A 13,316-nucleotide genomic window follows, 5' to 3' on the forward strand; every position below is an offset into this window, starting at 1 on the left:
AAAAAAAAAAAAAAAAAAAAAAAAAAAAAAAATTCCCAAGGTAGTTTTTCATTTAAAAAAAAAAAGGAAAAGAGGAACCCCTCAAAAAACTTTTTTTTAATTTTTAAAATGTCACCTTGACCCTCTCTCTCTCTCTGCCAGTTCACTAATGCAAAGTGGTTAGCATTTGTTAACATTTGAGTGTTGGCAAGGTTGTTGGTCATGAAATCATGAGTCACAGATCTTAGTCTCGCCTTGTCGCTGCCTCACTGAGCGTGGGCAAGTCATGTAACTTCTCTGCCAGATGAGGATGCCTGCTTTTCAAAGCTAAAATAAGAATTGAATTGCACTAAAAACAAGAATGAAATTATGGATAGCCTTTCAGAAATACGAAGTTGGTTACATCCTTCACATGTTTTTCTTGCCAGATCCAGCCTGTCCAGTTACTTCACCTCTTCCCCATAGGATAAGGTTTCTGTTCCCCGCCCCGCCTTGGGCCGTCTTCTCTAAATATACTGCATTGTGTCTGTATCCTGCTGGAAGGAAGCTCCCAAAGTTGGACCCACATACCTCATGTTTTTTGCATTCACACACTGCAATAACTATAGTCTAAGATTGATTCTTACCTGTTTTTATTAGCTCAGACCTAAGTATGCTGTTTCCTGTCTCTGGATCCAGAAGGCTTACACCGAGTTCTGAAGTAGAAAGTAACTTCTTGTTTTTGTTTCTCTTCTAGTGACAGACATCACACCTCCAGTGCAATCCCTGTTCCTAAGAGACAAAGCTCCGTATTTGGGGTTGCAGATGTAGGCTTCTCTGGGGGGATCCCTTCAGACAAAGGACATCGAAAACGGGCCAGCTCTGAGAATGAGAGACTTCAGTACAAAACCCCTCCTCCCAGTTACAACTCAGCATTAGCCCAGCCTGTGACCACTGTCACCTCCGTGGGAGAGGCCGAGAGAAAGATAACATCTCTCTCCTCCTCCTTGGACACCTCCTTGGACTTCTCCAAAGAAAACAAGAAAAAAGGAGGGGATCTAGTTGACAGCTTAAACGGAGGCCATGTGAATGTGCGCTCTAGCCAAGAACAAGGAGAAGCCACCTCCGAGCACCAGGCCACAGTCAATGGCACTCTCCTACCCGGCGAGCAGGCCGGGCCCGCCAGTGTCCAGCTTCCAGGCGAGTTCCACCCAGTCTCAGAAGCTGAGCTCTGCTGTACTGTGGAGCAAGCGGAAGAAATCATCGGGCTGGAAGCCACAGGTTTCACCTCAGGCGATCAGCTAGAAGCATTTAACTGCATCCCGGTGGACAGTGCTGTGGCGGTAGAGTGTGACGAACAGGTTCTGGGAGAATTTGAAGAGTTCTCCCGAAGGATCTATGCACTGAATGAAAACGTGTCCAGCTTCCGCCGGCCACGCAGGAGTTCCGAGAAATGAAGTGAGCAGGTCGACAGTAGGACCGGGGCGGAAGCTCTGCCTAAGATGAAGCGAAAGCTGCACTTAACCCTTTGTAATGATGATGTCACAAAATGAATATTAATGGAGGATATTCCTCGGAAAAACAGACTTTGGGAATGAAGGAGGGACTCAGGATCATTGTTATCAGTGGGCCAAAGTTAGATTTTGCTTTCAAGATTTGCTTTTGGGCCTGATGATTATTTTAAAGCAAAATCACCCTCTAGTTGAAAGAGCTTACAGCTTGAGTCGCCTTTTAGCTATTTGTCTGCTTTTTATTTACCCTTCTATGTTATCCTCAGAGGGAAGATGATAATATATAAATAATATAATGAACTCACCCTTAGTTTCGCATAAGCATTTCCCCTCACCATGGTTTGTAAAGCTTTGGGAAAATGGAATATTCAGAAATAGATTTCCACCATGTACTGAAAGGTCTGTGGCCATCCATGAGGTAGATGAAGAAGCAGCATAGTGGTCTCCTTACACCCAGGCCCATCTGTCCCTCTCCCTGCCCCCAAGGTACCACAGTCCGCCTTTAGACCCTACTGTCACCCCATCTTCTCCATGAATGGGCCATGCGTCCTGAAAACAGGACATCAGATTCACTGGTTCTGTAACCAGGTAGCCATGACGTTCCATCTCTTCTAACCAGCTATGGCCTTTCCCCCACCTCTGCCATACCCTTAATGTGGTCCTCAGATTAGATGAAAAACTTCCAGTGGATCCCAGGGGACCCTCAAGGACCTCGAGGTTACTGCAGTCAGCTGCCATCTCATGCCCTGTGGGGGCCAAAGTTTTTATGTGGGCAGATGCTGTGGTCAGGAACTAGGCATGCTTTCTGGCAATGCACTCATCAGACAAAAATCCCTTGATGTAAATCCCATGTTAATTTATTAAATTTCAGTCAGAAGGTTGGCATTTACATGACAGAATGTATGTAGAGAGGGTGTCTGGTAGGCAAACTGCAAGGCAGTTGAGATAGTTGGATTAAGAACCTAGATGAGACATAGAATACTATTGGTATGTGTGCAATTTGATGAATATTAAATTATGTTTCGAAGTCCAGTTGTCATTCTTGCATTTAGATTTCATTTGCTGTTGCTTTATACGTTATGTACCCAAGGACATTGCCTCAGGGTTGCAAACTCTTTAAAGGAAAATTTATCCATATATCCATGTATTATATAGAAGAATAAAAATTGAGTTTACTTCACCCGACCTGATTTTTTTTCCCAGCTTGGAAATTCCTTTTGAACCTACGTCTCCGTATGTCACGTCATGACAGGACTAGCCTGAACAAAAGCCATGTCTATCTAAGCGGAGGCTGTTGACTTCATTCAGTTTACGTACTGTATATAGCAACACAAACACTTGACAGGTATACACTCCAGTCGCCGCATTTGTCCTGCATGACAGCTTCACTCACAAGCCTCACAGTCACTTTATATTGTGTCCAAGCATTCCTGGGCTCAAGTTTAATAGCTAGATTGTTGTTTTCCATGTAGAGAACTCATAGGATGACTACATCGCAGATAAACCCAACTCTCAGGCAGTGGAAAGCTTTAACTGGATCTGCAGAAGCCCATCGTACTCCACATGAAGAGGTGGGGCTCCTTCGCATGTAGCAGGAGCTTCTCTGCAGTGTACTGTCTGTCGCTCATTTTAGAGTCAGTGAGGGTGCAGACAGACAGCATCGTGGATATGCACATGCTGCGGGGCCCTCCAGGGAAGTAACATTTACAAAAAAAAAAAAAAAAAAGGTTCTGAGGGGCGGTGTTAGGATTGCACAATGGAAGGTCAACCCTGTGGGACTTATGATTGCCCCAGATGTGGGATGGACTTAAATGGCATACCAAACTCAAAGTAGGTACATTGGGTTGCAAGGCATCCAGCCTGGCTCTGGCACCACCGAGGAGCAGGACTCCTCATGATTACAGTGTCCATCTCAGGTCCACACAACCAGGAGAGCCTGGACTCAGGTCCACCCGTCAGTGCCCCCCACTGCTGTGCAGACTCCCTGGGTGATTCTGGGCTTCATGGCTTTTCACTGCACCACGGGGAGCCCTGCTCTTAAATGTCATCAGGCTGCTCAGAGCTGATTGCTAGGTACTTACACATTTGCCTTGACCCACACAGCCCTGTGGTGATGCCTCAAAACACCACTTAGGTTTGGGTTCATTTAGTTTGAATTTGGGGTTTTCATTTGAACTTGTTTGATGTCTGCTGTTTCTGCCGTGACCTGGGTAGAACCTATGGGATTATCCGTCTCCTGGAATAACTGTTCGACGTTTTCCAAAGTTGTAGAGTTAGTTTGGCCCCTGTTTAAAGTGGCTGGGGACAAAACATGGGATTAGTTATTATCTCCTAACCTTTTAAATAAGTTTTGTAAATCACTAAGAAAATTAAGTTTGCTTGGAAGATGTAACTTGAATTGGAAACTGATTACTATCTATTTCTGAACTGCTAAGAACCCTTTCAGTTTTCATACAGCCGAGACGCTTTTAAACAGCCGGCAAATGTTATCAAATGAATATTTGATTGTGTTTTTTCTCTTCACGTCCCCTTAACCACTTTAGAAATTCCAGAGATTTTTTTCCCCTCAGAATATTAGTTTTGGAAGATTGTACCCAGCTATATATTTTTTAGCAGTTCTAATGGTGCCCATTTATCCTGATCTAACCAGTTATTTAAATAATTTTTTAAGCCACCACGAATAATAAATGGCATGTGAAACTGATCTGTTGGTAACTGGAAGAAAACTCAGCATCTGTATTTATACAATAAAATTGATTAGTATTTATTTTGAGAGTTAAAAGTGTATATTATTTCCCTGCTATGTTTGAGTCCTGTCTTCATTGTTTTGAATTTCATATTGAAGCTGGGTTAACCACGAAAACCTTGTTCTTAAAGAGCCAGCATTTATCGAGCACGCTTGCTCTCACACGCTCACACACACACTCTGTCTCTTCACATGTGTGTAAGGGACTGGGCTAAACAAGGTTAATAAAGAGATGAATAAATCTTGACCTCTGCCATGTTCTCTAGTGGGGTGCACAGGTATGTTAGCTGTTAATTCAGTGTGCTAAATTCTGTGATGGAGAGATGTACAGCCATTCTATGGAATGCAGACAAAGCTGTTAATTGTCACTCAAGGGTCAGGAAAGATTCATGGAAGTGATGCAGATTAAAGAGATGTAAGATTTCACACTGTGGGGAGAGAGAACAGCATGGGCACAGGCCCAGAGCCAAGGCCTTGGATGTGAGCTTGGAAAACAGCAGGGAGCGTGCTGTGCTTGGGGCCTGAATGGGTGTGAGGAAGGGCAAAAGGGGAAACTGAGTTATAGGCCAATTGGAAGGACTTAAGGTGCCAAATAAAGAGATTTTGGATGAATCCAGTAGGCAACTGGTAGGTACCCTTTCCAGACTTGAAGCAAAAGAGTAACTTGGTTAGATCTGACTTACGACTTGCAGCTAGTTTCAGGCTGGACTCCAGTGATACTTGCTTGAGGCTATTTAATCATCTTTCCTTTGTGTTTGGAAAAAAAAAAAAAAATCTGTATCTGAAAAAGAGATGCATCCCTCTGTCCCTAGTATTTTCAGGGAATGATATGGTTGGGATGTTTGTCTCCTCCAAATCTCATGTTGAAATGTGATTCGGCATGTTGGAGGTGGAGACTGGTGGGATGTGATTGGATCATGGGAGCAGACCCCTCACGAATGGCTTAGTACCATCCCTATGATGATAAGTGAGTTCTCAGTTCAGCCAGGATCTGGTTGTTTAAAAGAGTCTAGGATCTCCCTCGAGACTATCCTGGCTAACACAGTGAAACGCCGTCTCTACTAAAAATACAAAAAATTAGCCGGGCATGGTGGCAGCTGCCTGTAGTCCCAGCTACTCGGGAGGCTGAGGCAAGAGAATCGCTTGAACTGGGGAGGCGGAAGTTGCAGTGAGCCAAGATCGCGCCACTGCACTCCAGCCTGGGCAGCAAAGTGAGACTCTGTATCAAAAAAAAAAAAAAAAAAGCCTAGGATCTCCCTTTTGTCTCCTGCTATCGCTCTTGCCATGTGACATGCTGACACCCCATCGACTTCTGCCATGAATGTAAGCTTTCTGAAGCCTGCCCGGAAGCTGAGCAAATGTTGGCACCATGCTTATACAGCCTGCAGAATCGTGAGCCCATTAAACATCTTTCCTTCATAAATCACCCAGCCTCTGGTATTCCTTTACAGCAACACAAAAATGGACTAATACAGGTACATATTGAATAAATCTGGGTTTTTACTGTATAGTTCAGAGTGCAGCCAGCATCTCTTCTTTAGAAGCTAGATTCTGAATGTCCTGTGGCCCCTGTTCACCTCTCTGCAGCTCTGCTGCTTTGAAGCTATGACCATGGAAGTCACTGAGCTTTTGAGAACTTCCATTTCTTCACCTGTAAACAAGTGGAAAAGACTCTGCCCTTCCCAATTACGTTTGCAGGGGACCCGCCACATCATAGGTGCTCCATCAATGTTAGTTACCTTGGGTCTCAGAGGAAGCCACTTTGCCGGGATAGAAAGGATGCTTAGGACTTAGCAGGTTTCCTGTTCTAGCACTTGGAGCACAGCCACTTAACCTCTCTGGATTTGACTCCTAATCTGTGAAGCAGGGATAATACCCCACCCCTGAGGATTGATAGAATGTTAGAAGAGATAAACATCTTCATGAAAGCACGGAATTATCTTTATAAAGCACCACGCACGTCGGGAGGAATTAGTCACTCAATGAGGATTTCTTGCATTCTATGTTTCAGGCTTTGGTGGGATCGTTGAAATACAGATATTCATTCTGTATACATTGAGAATGTGTACTAGGGCTGAAACTAGTCTTTTGAAAACCTAAGCTCTGCCGGGTGTAGTGACTCACGCCTGTAATCCCAGCACTTTGGGAGGCAAAGGCGGGTGGATCACTTGAGGTCAGGAGTTCGAGACCAGCCTGGCCAACATGGTGAAACCCCATATCCACTAAAAATACAAAAATTAGCCAGGCATGGTGGTGTGCACCTGTAATTCTAGCTACTCCAGAGGCTGAGGCAGTAGAATCACTTGAACTTGGGAGGCAGAGGTTGCAGTGAACCGAGATCACACCACTGCACTCCAGCCTGGGCGACAGAGCGAGACTCCATCTCAAAAAAAAAAGAAAAAGAAGAAAACCTAGGCTCTAAACAAATGTGAAATATTTCAAAGTGCTTTGGTGGTAGGCGGCACTGACACGGTGTAGAGACACGGTCTCTCGGCCATAATTTCCATGTGTCTAGCCCCTGGCAGATAAGCTGCCTTAGGCCCACCTTGCTCGTGAATGTTCTCTAACACGGCTTCTGGCGACCTCAGTGAATGAGTTGGTGCCCAGAGCTCTTGATTCTGCTCAAAGTAGATAGCTTTCTTTTTCTTTTTTTCCCCCCTTAGCACATCTAATTACAGTTTTGTAGGTAGACAGCTCAGCCTTGTGGATTTTAAATGAATAAAAAAAGACATGTCTTTAAAACAATTCCACACTTTTAAAGGCCAGAACTGTCAGCCATCCAGAAAAAGAACGAGCATGAGTCTAGATATGAAAGAGATCGCCAGTTGGTGAAATAGCTGTAGCCACGCCCAGGCACAGAACTACAAGGGGGAGAGTGGCAGGCGCAGGTCATTTTGGCTGTGTGTACAAAACATAGTTCTAAGGTGCTGCAGATGAGAAAGTCTCGGAGGGTGAAAGGGGGCATAACTAACGGACAGCCTGAAGCTAAGGAGAGAACAGGAGCACTTGAGAAGGAAGCAGTCTCAGGGGGCCTAGCTGAGCAGCACCCTGCCTCACAGGAGAGCAAGCCACACGTTTCAACCCCAACGCCGCCGCTCACTGGCTGTGTGACCCTGGCGAGGCGCTTGACTTCTCTGAGCCTATGTGCTGGTCTGTAAAGTGAAGTCAGCCCCTTGTTCTGTATTTCCTTTGATCCTGGACAGAGGCTTCTCTTGCCCTAGGAGCAAATTTGTATTCTTTCTTCAAAACCTGTCTCCAATTGCTTTGGGGCCCAGAGCATGACACGACAGGTGAGGCCTCTCACTTGCCACTCTGCCTGTTTGTGAAGAACATGGCACAGTTCATGACAGCCCACTTCTTTTTTTTTTTTAATTAAAACATTATGTTTATTTTAATCATTAATTCATTATACTAGTATATTTTCTTTTTTTATTATTATACTTTAAGTTCTAGGGTACATGTGGATAACGTGCAGGTTTGTTACATATGTATACTTGTGCCATGTTGGTGTGCTGCACCCATCAACTAGTCAGCACCCATCAACTCGTCATTTACATCAGGTATAACTTCTGATCAGGGCGGTTTGTATGTAGCAGAACAGCTACCACCCTACCATCAACTCAAAAGTGCATGGCACAAGAGCTTGTAAAATGTGTAATAAAAATTAATAAAACAGCTAGCTTGATGTGACTTACTGTTGCTAAGGATAGATCCCAGTCATCACAAAAAGGATACATTGATTTTAGTTTGATAGGAAAATGCATAAAATAGTTTAAGGAAGTATATTATTCAAAATGGTTAAAATAAGTTGATGCTTTAAGGGATAAAGTTGTTCTCTCAAAAGTTTACCTGCAAAACTTTTTTAAAACATTTTAGGCCGGGCGCGGTGGCTCAAGCCTGTAATCCCAGCACTTTGGGGAGGCCACCGAGACGGGCGGATCACAAGGTCGGAAATCGAGACCATCCCTGGCTGATACGGTGAAACCCGTCTCCTACTCAAAGGAATACAAAAACTAAGCCGGGCGACGAGGCGGAGCGCCTGTAGTCCCAGCTACTTGGAGGCGGAGGCAGGAGAATGGCGTGAACCTGGGAGGCGGAGCTTGCAGTGACTGAAATAACGGCCACCGCACTCCAGCCTGGGCGAGAGAGCAGACTTCCGTCTCAAAAAAAAAAAAAAAAAAAAAAAAAAAAAAAAAAAAAAAAAAAAAAAAAAAATTTTAGTTACGCAGAACACCTTATTCCTCAAAGAAACCAGCCTCACCGTGTATTTCCACAGATTACTCACTCTTTGGGTCCAGAGTCAGGTCAGGCACACTTGATGTGAGGAGACTCTAGGCTTCTTTGTGTGCAGGTGATATGTGACCTTTGCTTCATGCAGCACATGTCTCCAGAACCTCCTGACCTCAGCACCAGGCCCTTTGCTACCAAAAACCTGCCGGCTGCCCGAACTTCTCAGCCCCGACCCGTGCCTAAGTGTTGCCTTCAGTGGCATACAGTAGGTGCTCCTGAGGTGTGCATGTCGGTATGCAGCGGGGCAGTGTGGGTGAGGAGGAGCACAGGCTGAGTTTGCTAAGTCACGCCTGTGTCTGTCTCTTGGTCCCCTGGGAGCTCTGTGAAGGCCCAGTGTTCCCAGAATCAGCATTGGAAACCTTTAGAAGCAGAGCTGTCCCTGGATCATGTAAGACTGTGGAACTGCGTTATTGTAAACAGTAAATCACACCGATTCTCAGTAAACATTCTGAGTGTTAATGAGCCACCACCAGCTGGGAAACCAGAACAGGAGCTGAGGCCCTGGTGCCCTGCCCTGTGCACATCTGTATGGCGACGACTGCTTTCTCTCCATGGTGACGCAGTGACCCCTCAAACAGGCACAGTGTTTTTCCTGTCCTAACCCTCTCCCCCAAATAATTGCATTTGATCCCAAGGCCAGCCCGCCAAGTGTGTGGGCAAGGTATTCCCATCGCTACTTGACCCAGGAACCCACAGGAAACCCCCAAAGAAGGATGACCTACCAAAGATCACACAGATCCCAAGGCCACACTGGGGCCAGACCAGGCCCTGACCTCTCCCCCAGGGATCTTTCTTCCACACCCCAAGCCCTGTGGAGGCCCCACAGCCTCTCTTTCTGCCCCACCCATCTGAACATCCTGCCCGATACAGAGATTCCTCCCTACTCCGCAGCCCCAGTTAAGAGGGAGAAGCAAATCTGGGGGACATTTCTGTGCAGGGAGTGGAAAAACTGAGCACCTCACAGCATTGTGCTATGGGGAGTGGAGCAACTTTAAGGGGGAAAATGTGTATTTATAACTGCCAGAAATGCGATATAACTATCAAAAGTCCATGAGGTCGGCTGTGTACATTATGACTGACAGGCATAAAAGGGGCGGGGGGCAAAGGGGCAGGAGGGGCTTCTTTGAGGACTCCCCTTAGCTGTGTCTGACACGTAGATTAAGGGGGTGAAACGGGGCCGGGGCTACCAGCCAGGGTAAGAAGCAAGAACAAAGGTGTTGCCGGGAACCTGTATTATTTGTGTGTTTAATGGTTACTGACTCCACACTGCACACCAAGGGCCGGACTAGGCTCCAGGGTGAGAAATGCACAAGGCAGACACAGTCCCTGCCCTCAGGAAGCTGCCAGGCCTGTGGCTGAGACAGGAGAGGCCTGTCTCTCCTGAGGAAATATGATATGAAGGAAAGTACAGAGGGCATGGAGCTGTGGTGGAGCTGGGTGTAAGGCAGGTCGTTGAGGAGGGGAGGACCGAGCCTGTGTCTGAGGACCAGGGGCAGGGGATATGGCTGGGTGTGTGTAGGGGGGCGGTCTGTGCACAGGGTTAGCAGAAGAGCAGCCAGAACAGAGGCCCAAGGAGCTTCCCCCAAGGCTGAGCATGGAAGACTGTGGGACAAGACGCAGGACAGAAACCTGGAAATGGGGAAGCGTCAACAGAGCCAAAGACCCGGGAGGCGCCATGGGAGGTGAGGGCAGGCACAACCTGAGGCCCCTGGAGACCTCCATGGGAGCTGTTTCAAGGCTGGGGAGCAGCAAGGAAGCACAGGGCAGTGGGCGTGCACAGTGGGGAGGTACAGACAGTGAGTGTAGACAACTCTTGCGAGTTTAGCTATAAAGTGGTGGAGAAAAATACTGGCGGGAGTTGGAGGGGACTGTGAGATCAAAGAAAGATTTCCTGTAAATGCGAATGGGATGGAGCCAGTAGAGGAAGAAGGCAAAGGTTCAGGAAGAAGACGGGACAATGAAAGGAGCAAGGCCCCAGAGAAAATGCGGGGTGACAGGGAGAAGGGGAAGCCCCAGGCGTGGTGGAGACAGCGAGGAAGGGCGGCCGGGCGGGAGGGGCTGAGCTGTCCATCTGCATGGGTGGGAGGCGGCAGGTGAATTTCCCGCCTGGCCCCTTGTAGAGGGACAGCCTGGGATGGGGGCCTGACTGGAGTGACTATCCTGGGGTACAGGCCAGGGCAGAAGGGGCACCATGAGGGTGGCTTAGAGCTTCTTGGGCCTTTAGAAGGAGATTCCTGAGGTTTATGGGAGGGGGTAGTTTGCTGCCCCTAAGTTCAACATGCCTGGATTATAATCACCTCCTCCCCAGGCACCCTTCAGCTACCTTTGTGCCCTCCAGCCCACTCTCCACATGGCAAGCATGTGACTTGTCCTAGACACAGCTCTCACCCTATGAGAACTGTTACATAAAATAAAGCATCAAACATTTATTTACCTTTGCCATATGCATTGTACACACTAGTTAACCAGAGAGTTGGTGAAGGGAAGTTTCTCTTACGTAAATATTCCAAGTAACAAGATTCAGAAGGGATCATAGAATTAGGCTGTCACCTCTTTGCAACTCCTAAGGAATGAGCACACCTAAGACAATGTCATCAATGGCACAGAAAGACAGGCAGACATCTGATGCCTCCTGATGGAAAAACACACACCTTTGAAATAGTCTTGACATAAGTTTGACCCTGAATATAATGAAGCTTCTATCCGTGCTGTCCAAAGACAGCAGACACTAGCCACATGGAGTTCTGAAGTCATTGATGGAGTTCTGAAGTCATTGAACAGTGGCTAGTCCACATTGAGATGTGCTATGAATACAATCCATACTGAACTGCAGAGATTTTGTACAAAAAAGAATAGAAATTCTTTTATATTAATTTTTATATTATGACATGTTAGAATAATATTTTGAATATATTGAGTTAAGTAAGATATCATTAATTTCATCCATTTCTTTCTGCTTTTTAAAATGTTACTACCTGAAAATCTAAAATTACATATGTGACTTGCACTTGTGGCTCACATGATTTACTATTGGGTGGTACTGCTCTGGATCTAACTACCAGTTTATGGGAAATTCAGAGGGCAGATGAGCCTTTAACACCAGGAAAATGCAATCAGAAAAATCCAGACGGTTGGAAACCCCGCAGGACAAACCACCTGGTTTCTCCAATAAATATACTGAAAGAAAAAAATACACAGAAGAAGGGAAAACCTATTAACAAGAGACTCAAGAGACATATAAATCAATCCCATTATGAACCGTGCTTGGTTCCTGTAAACTAAATAAGCTGAAAAAAAGAAATTAAGGAACAATCAAAATGGGAACACTGACTAAATATGATATGAAGGACGGTTATTTGTTTAGATGTGATAATGGCATACTGGTTTTGGTTTTTTTAAGTCCTTGTTGCTTAGATGCATACAAAAATATTTACAGATGAGATGCATCTGTCTGGGATTGGGGATAGGGTGTGAGTGGGGTGTGGAGGAAACAAGATTGGCTATGGATGATGGCTGACAGGTGACTGGAGTCCCCTGTGTCTTGTGGCACACACTCCGCCCTCCAGCCAGGTGGATGCACTTGCCATTCCCAGAACGCCCTGCCCCTGCAGCCCTGGGGCCTGTGCCGCCATGATGTCTCTGTGTAGAATGTCTTTCCCCCTCACCCACAGCAAACCTCTGTCCACCTATATGCCAGAGCTCAGCTACCCTCCTCTCCTCTTTGAAGTCCTCCCTGACGTCTTCCCCACTCTCCACCCACCCACTCTCCCTCCTTTGTGTTCCCCCACTACCTGTGTGTGCTTCCAGCACAGCCCTTCCTACATGTCCCTAAGTGTATGTTTCCCTATCTATCACCTTCAGTAGCCTATGAGCTCCCACAGGGCAGGCGCGGGATTTTAAGGCACAGTTTGTGCTCAGGAAAACTGGATAGATTCGTCTTGGTGTGTTGAGTGCCCATTTTACAGAGGAAGCAGTTGAGACCCGGAGAAGTTAGTCTTGGCTAAGTTTACAGAGCTAAAAAGCGACAGAGCTGGGACTTGAAATCAGGACCTTTGAGTCACGTCTCTGCCTGACACCAGCTCTGCGGGCCCGGTTCCCACCATTCCTTCCTGCCTCTTGCATTGACGGGGCTCCCCCTGTCGGTCGGCACTAGCTGAACAGCCATGGGGCGGCGTGTTGGGGAAACCACGGGCGACCAGGAGAGATCTCAGGCAAGCCTCGGGTAAGTGAGCTGTAAACTGAGACCTGAACCCATGCCAGGCCGAGCGAAGAGCCTGTGCAGGGACTTGGAGTAGAGAAGGGCACGGCTCCTGGGAAGGATTCAGAGGCTGGAGCTGGGCGATGGGCCACGGCGCGGAGGAGGCGCGGGCGGTGCCGGGCTCCTCCGGGGGTCTACAGATGCCGCCCCTCCTCCCCGGGCTGTTTTCTGATGATTGTATTTTGTATTTCAGTGTTGATGATTTTTTTTTTTTTTTCACTACCTCACCCCCTCCCAAACGCCCAAAACTGCCTGGTGATTTTTTTTTTTTTTTTTTTTTCAAAGTGCATCCTGACCCGTCTGGCTGCCCCCATGGACTCAGCTTTAGTCCTGGCCCATCCTGCTGGCACAAGGAAGCCACCGCATGTGGTGGGGTGTAATTTACAGCCACAACCCTAATGTGCAGAAATGTCACTTTATTTCCCCGTAACTGTCCTCACCCGAACCTGTTTTGGCTGCTGGCAGCAAAACGCTTATCTGACCACTTAAAGGCAACTCATTCATCTCTAGTTAAAGATTATCCTCTGTGGGGTAAATGCTCAGATTCCCCCAA

The 13,316-nt window shown here is 46.7% G+C and overlaps 1 protein-coding gene across 1 annotated transcript in view; it reads left to right on the forward strand.

Annotated features, from left to right (window-relative positions):
• UVRAG (UV radiation resistance associated) overlaps positions 1-2,649 on the forward strand; it is a 191,066-nt gene extending 188,417 nt beyond the window's left edge. The window contains exon 9 of the mRNA XM_017868629.1: positions 716-2,649. Coding sequence (XP_017724118.1) covers positions 716-1,415 — 700 coding nt within the window. The 3' untranslated portion in view covers positions 1,416-2,649. The remainder of the gene's footprint in view (positions 1-715) is intronic.
• Positions 2,650-13,316: the final 10,667 nt, after the last annotated feature.

The sequence above is a fragment of the Rhinopithecus bieti genome, unplaced genomic scaffold (assembly GCF_001698545.2).
Source record: "Rhinopithecus bieti isolate Rb0 unplaced genomic scaffold, ASM169854v2 scaffold_2574, whole genome shotgun sequence".
Classification (NCBI taxonomy): domain Eukaryota; kingdom Metazoa; phylum Chordata; class Mammalia; order Primates; family Cercopithecidae; genus Rhinopithecus; species Rhinopithecus bieti.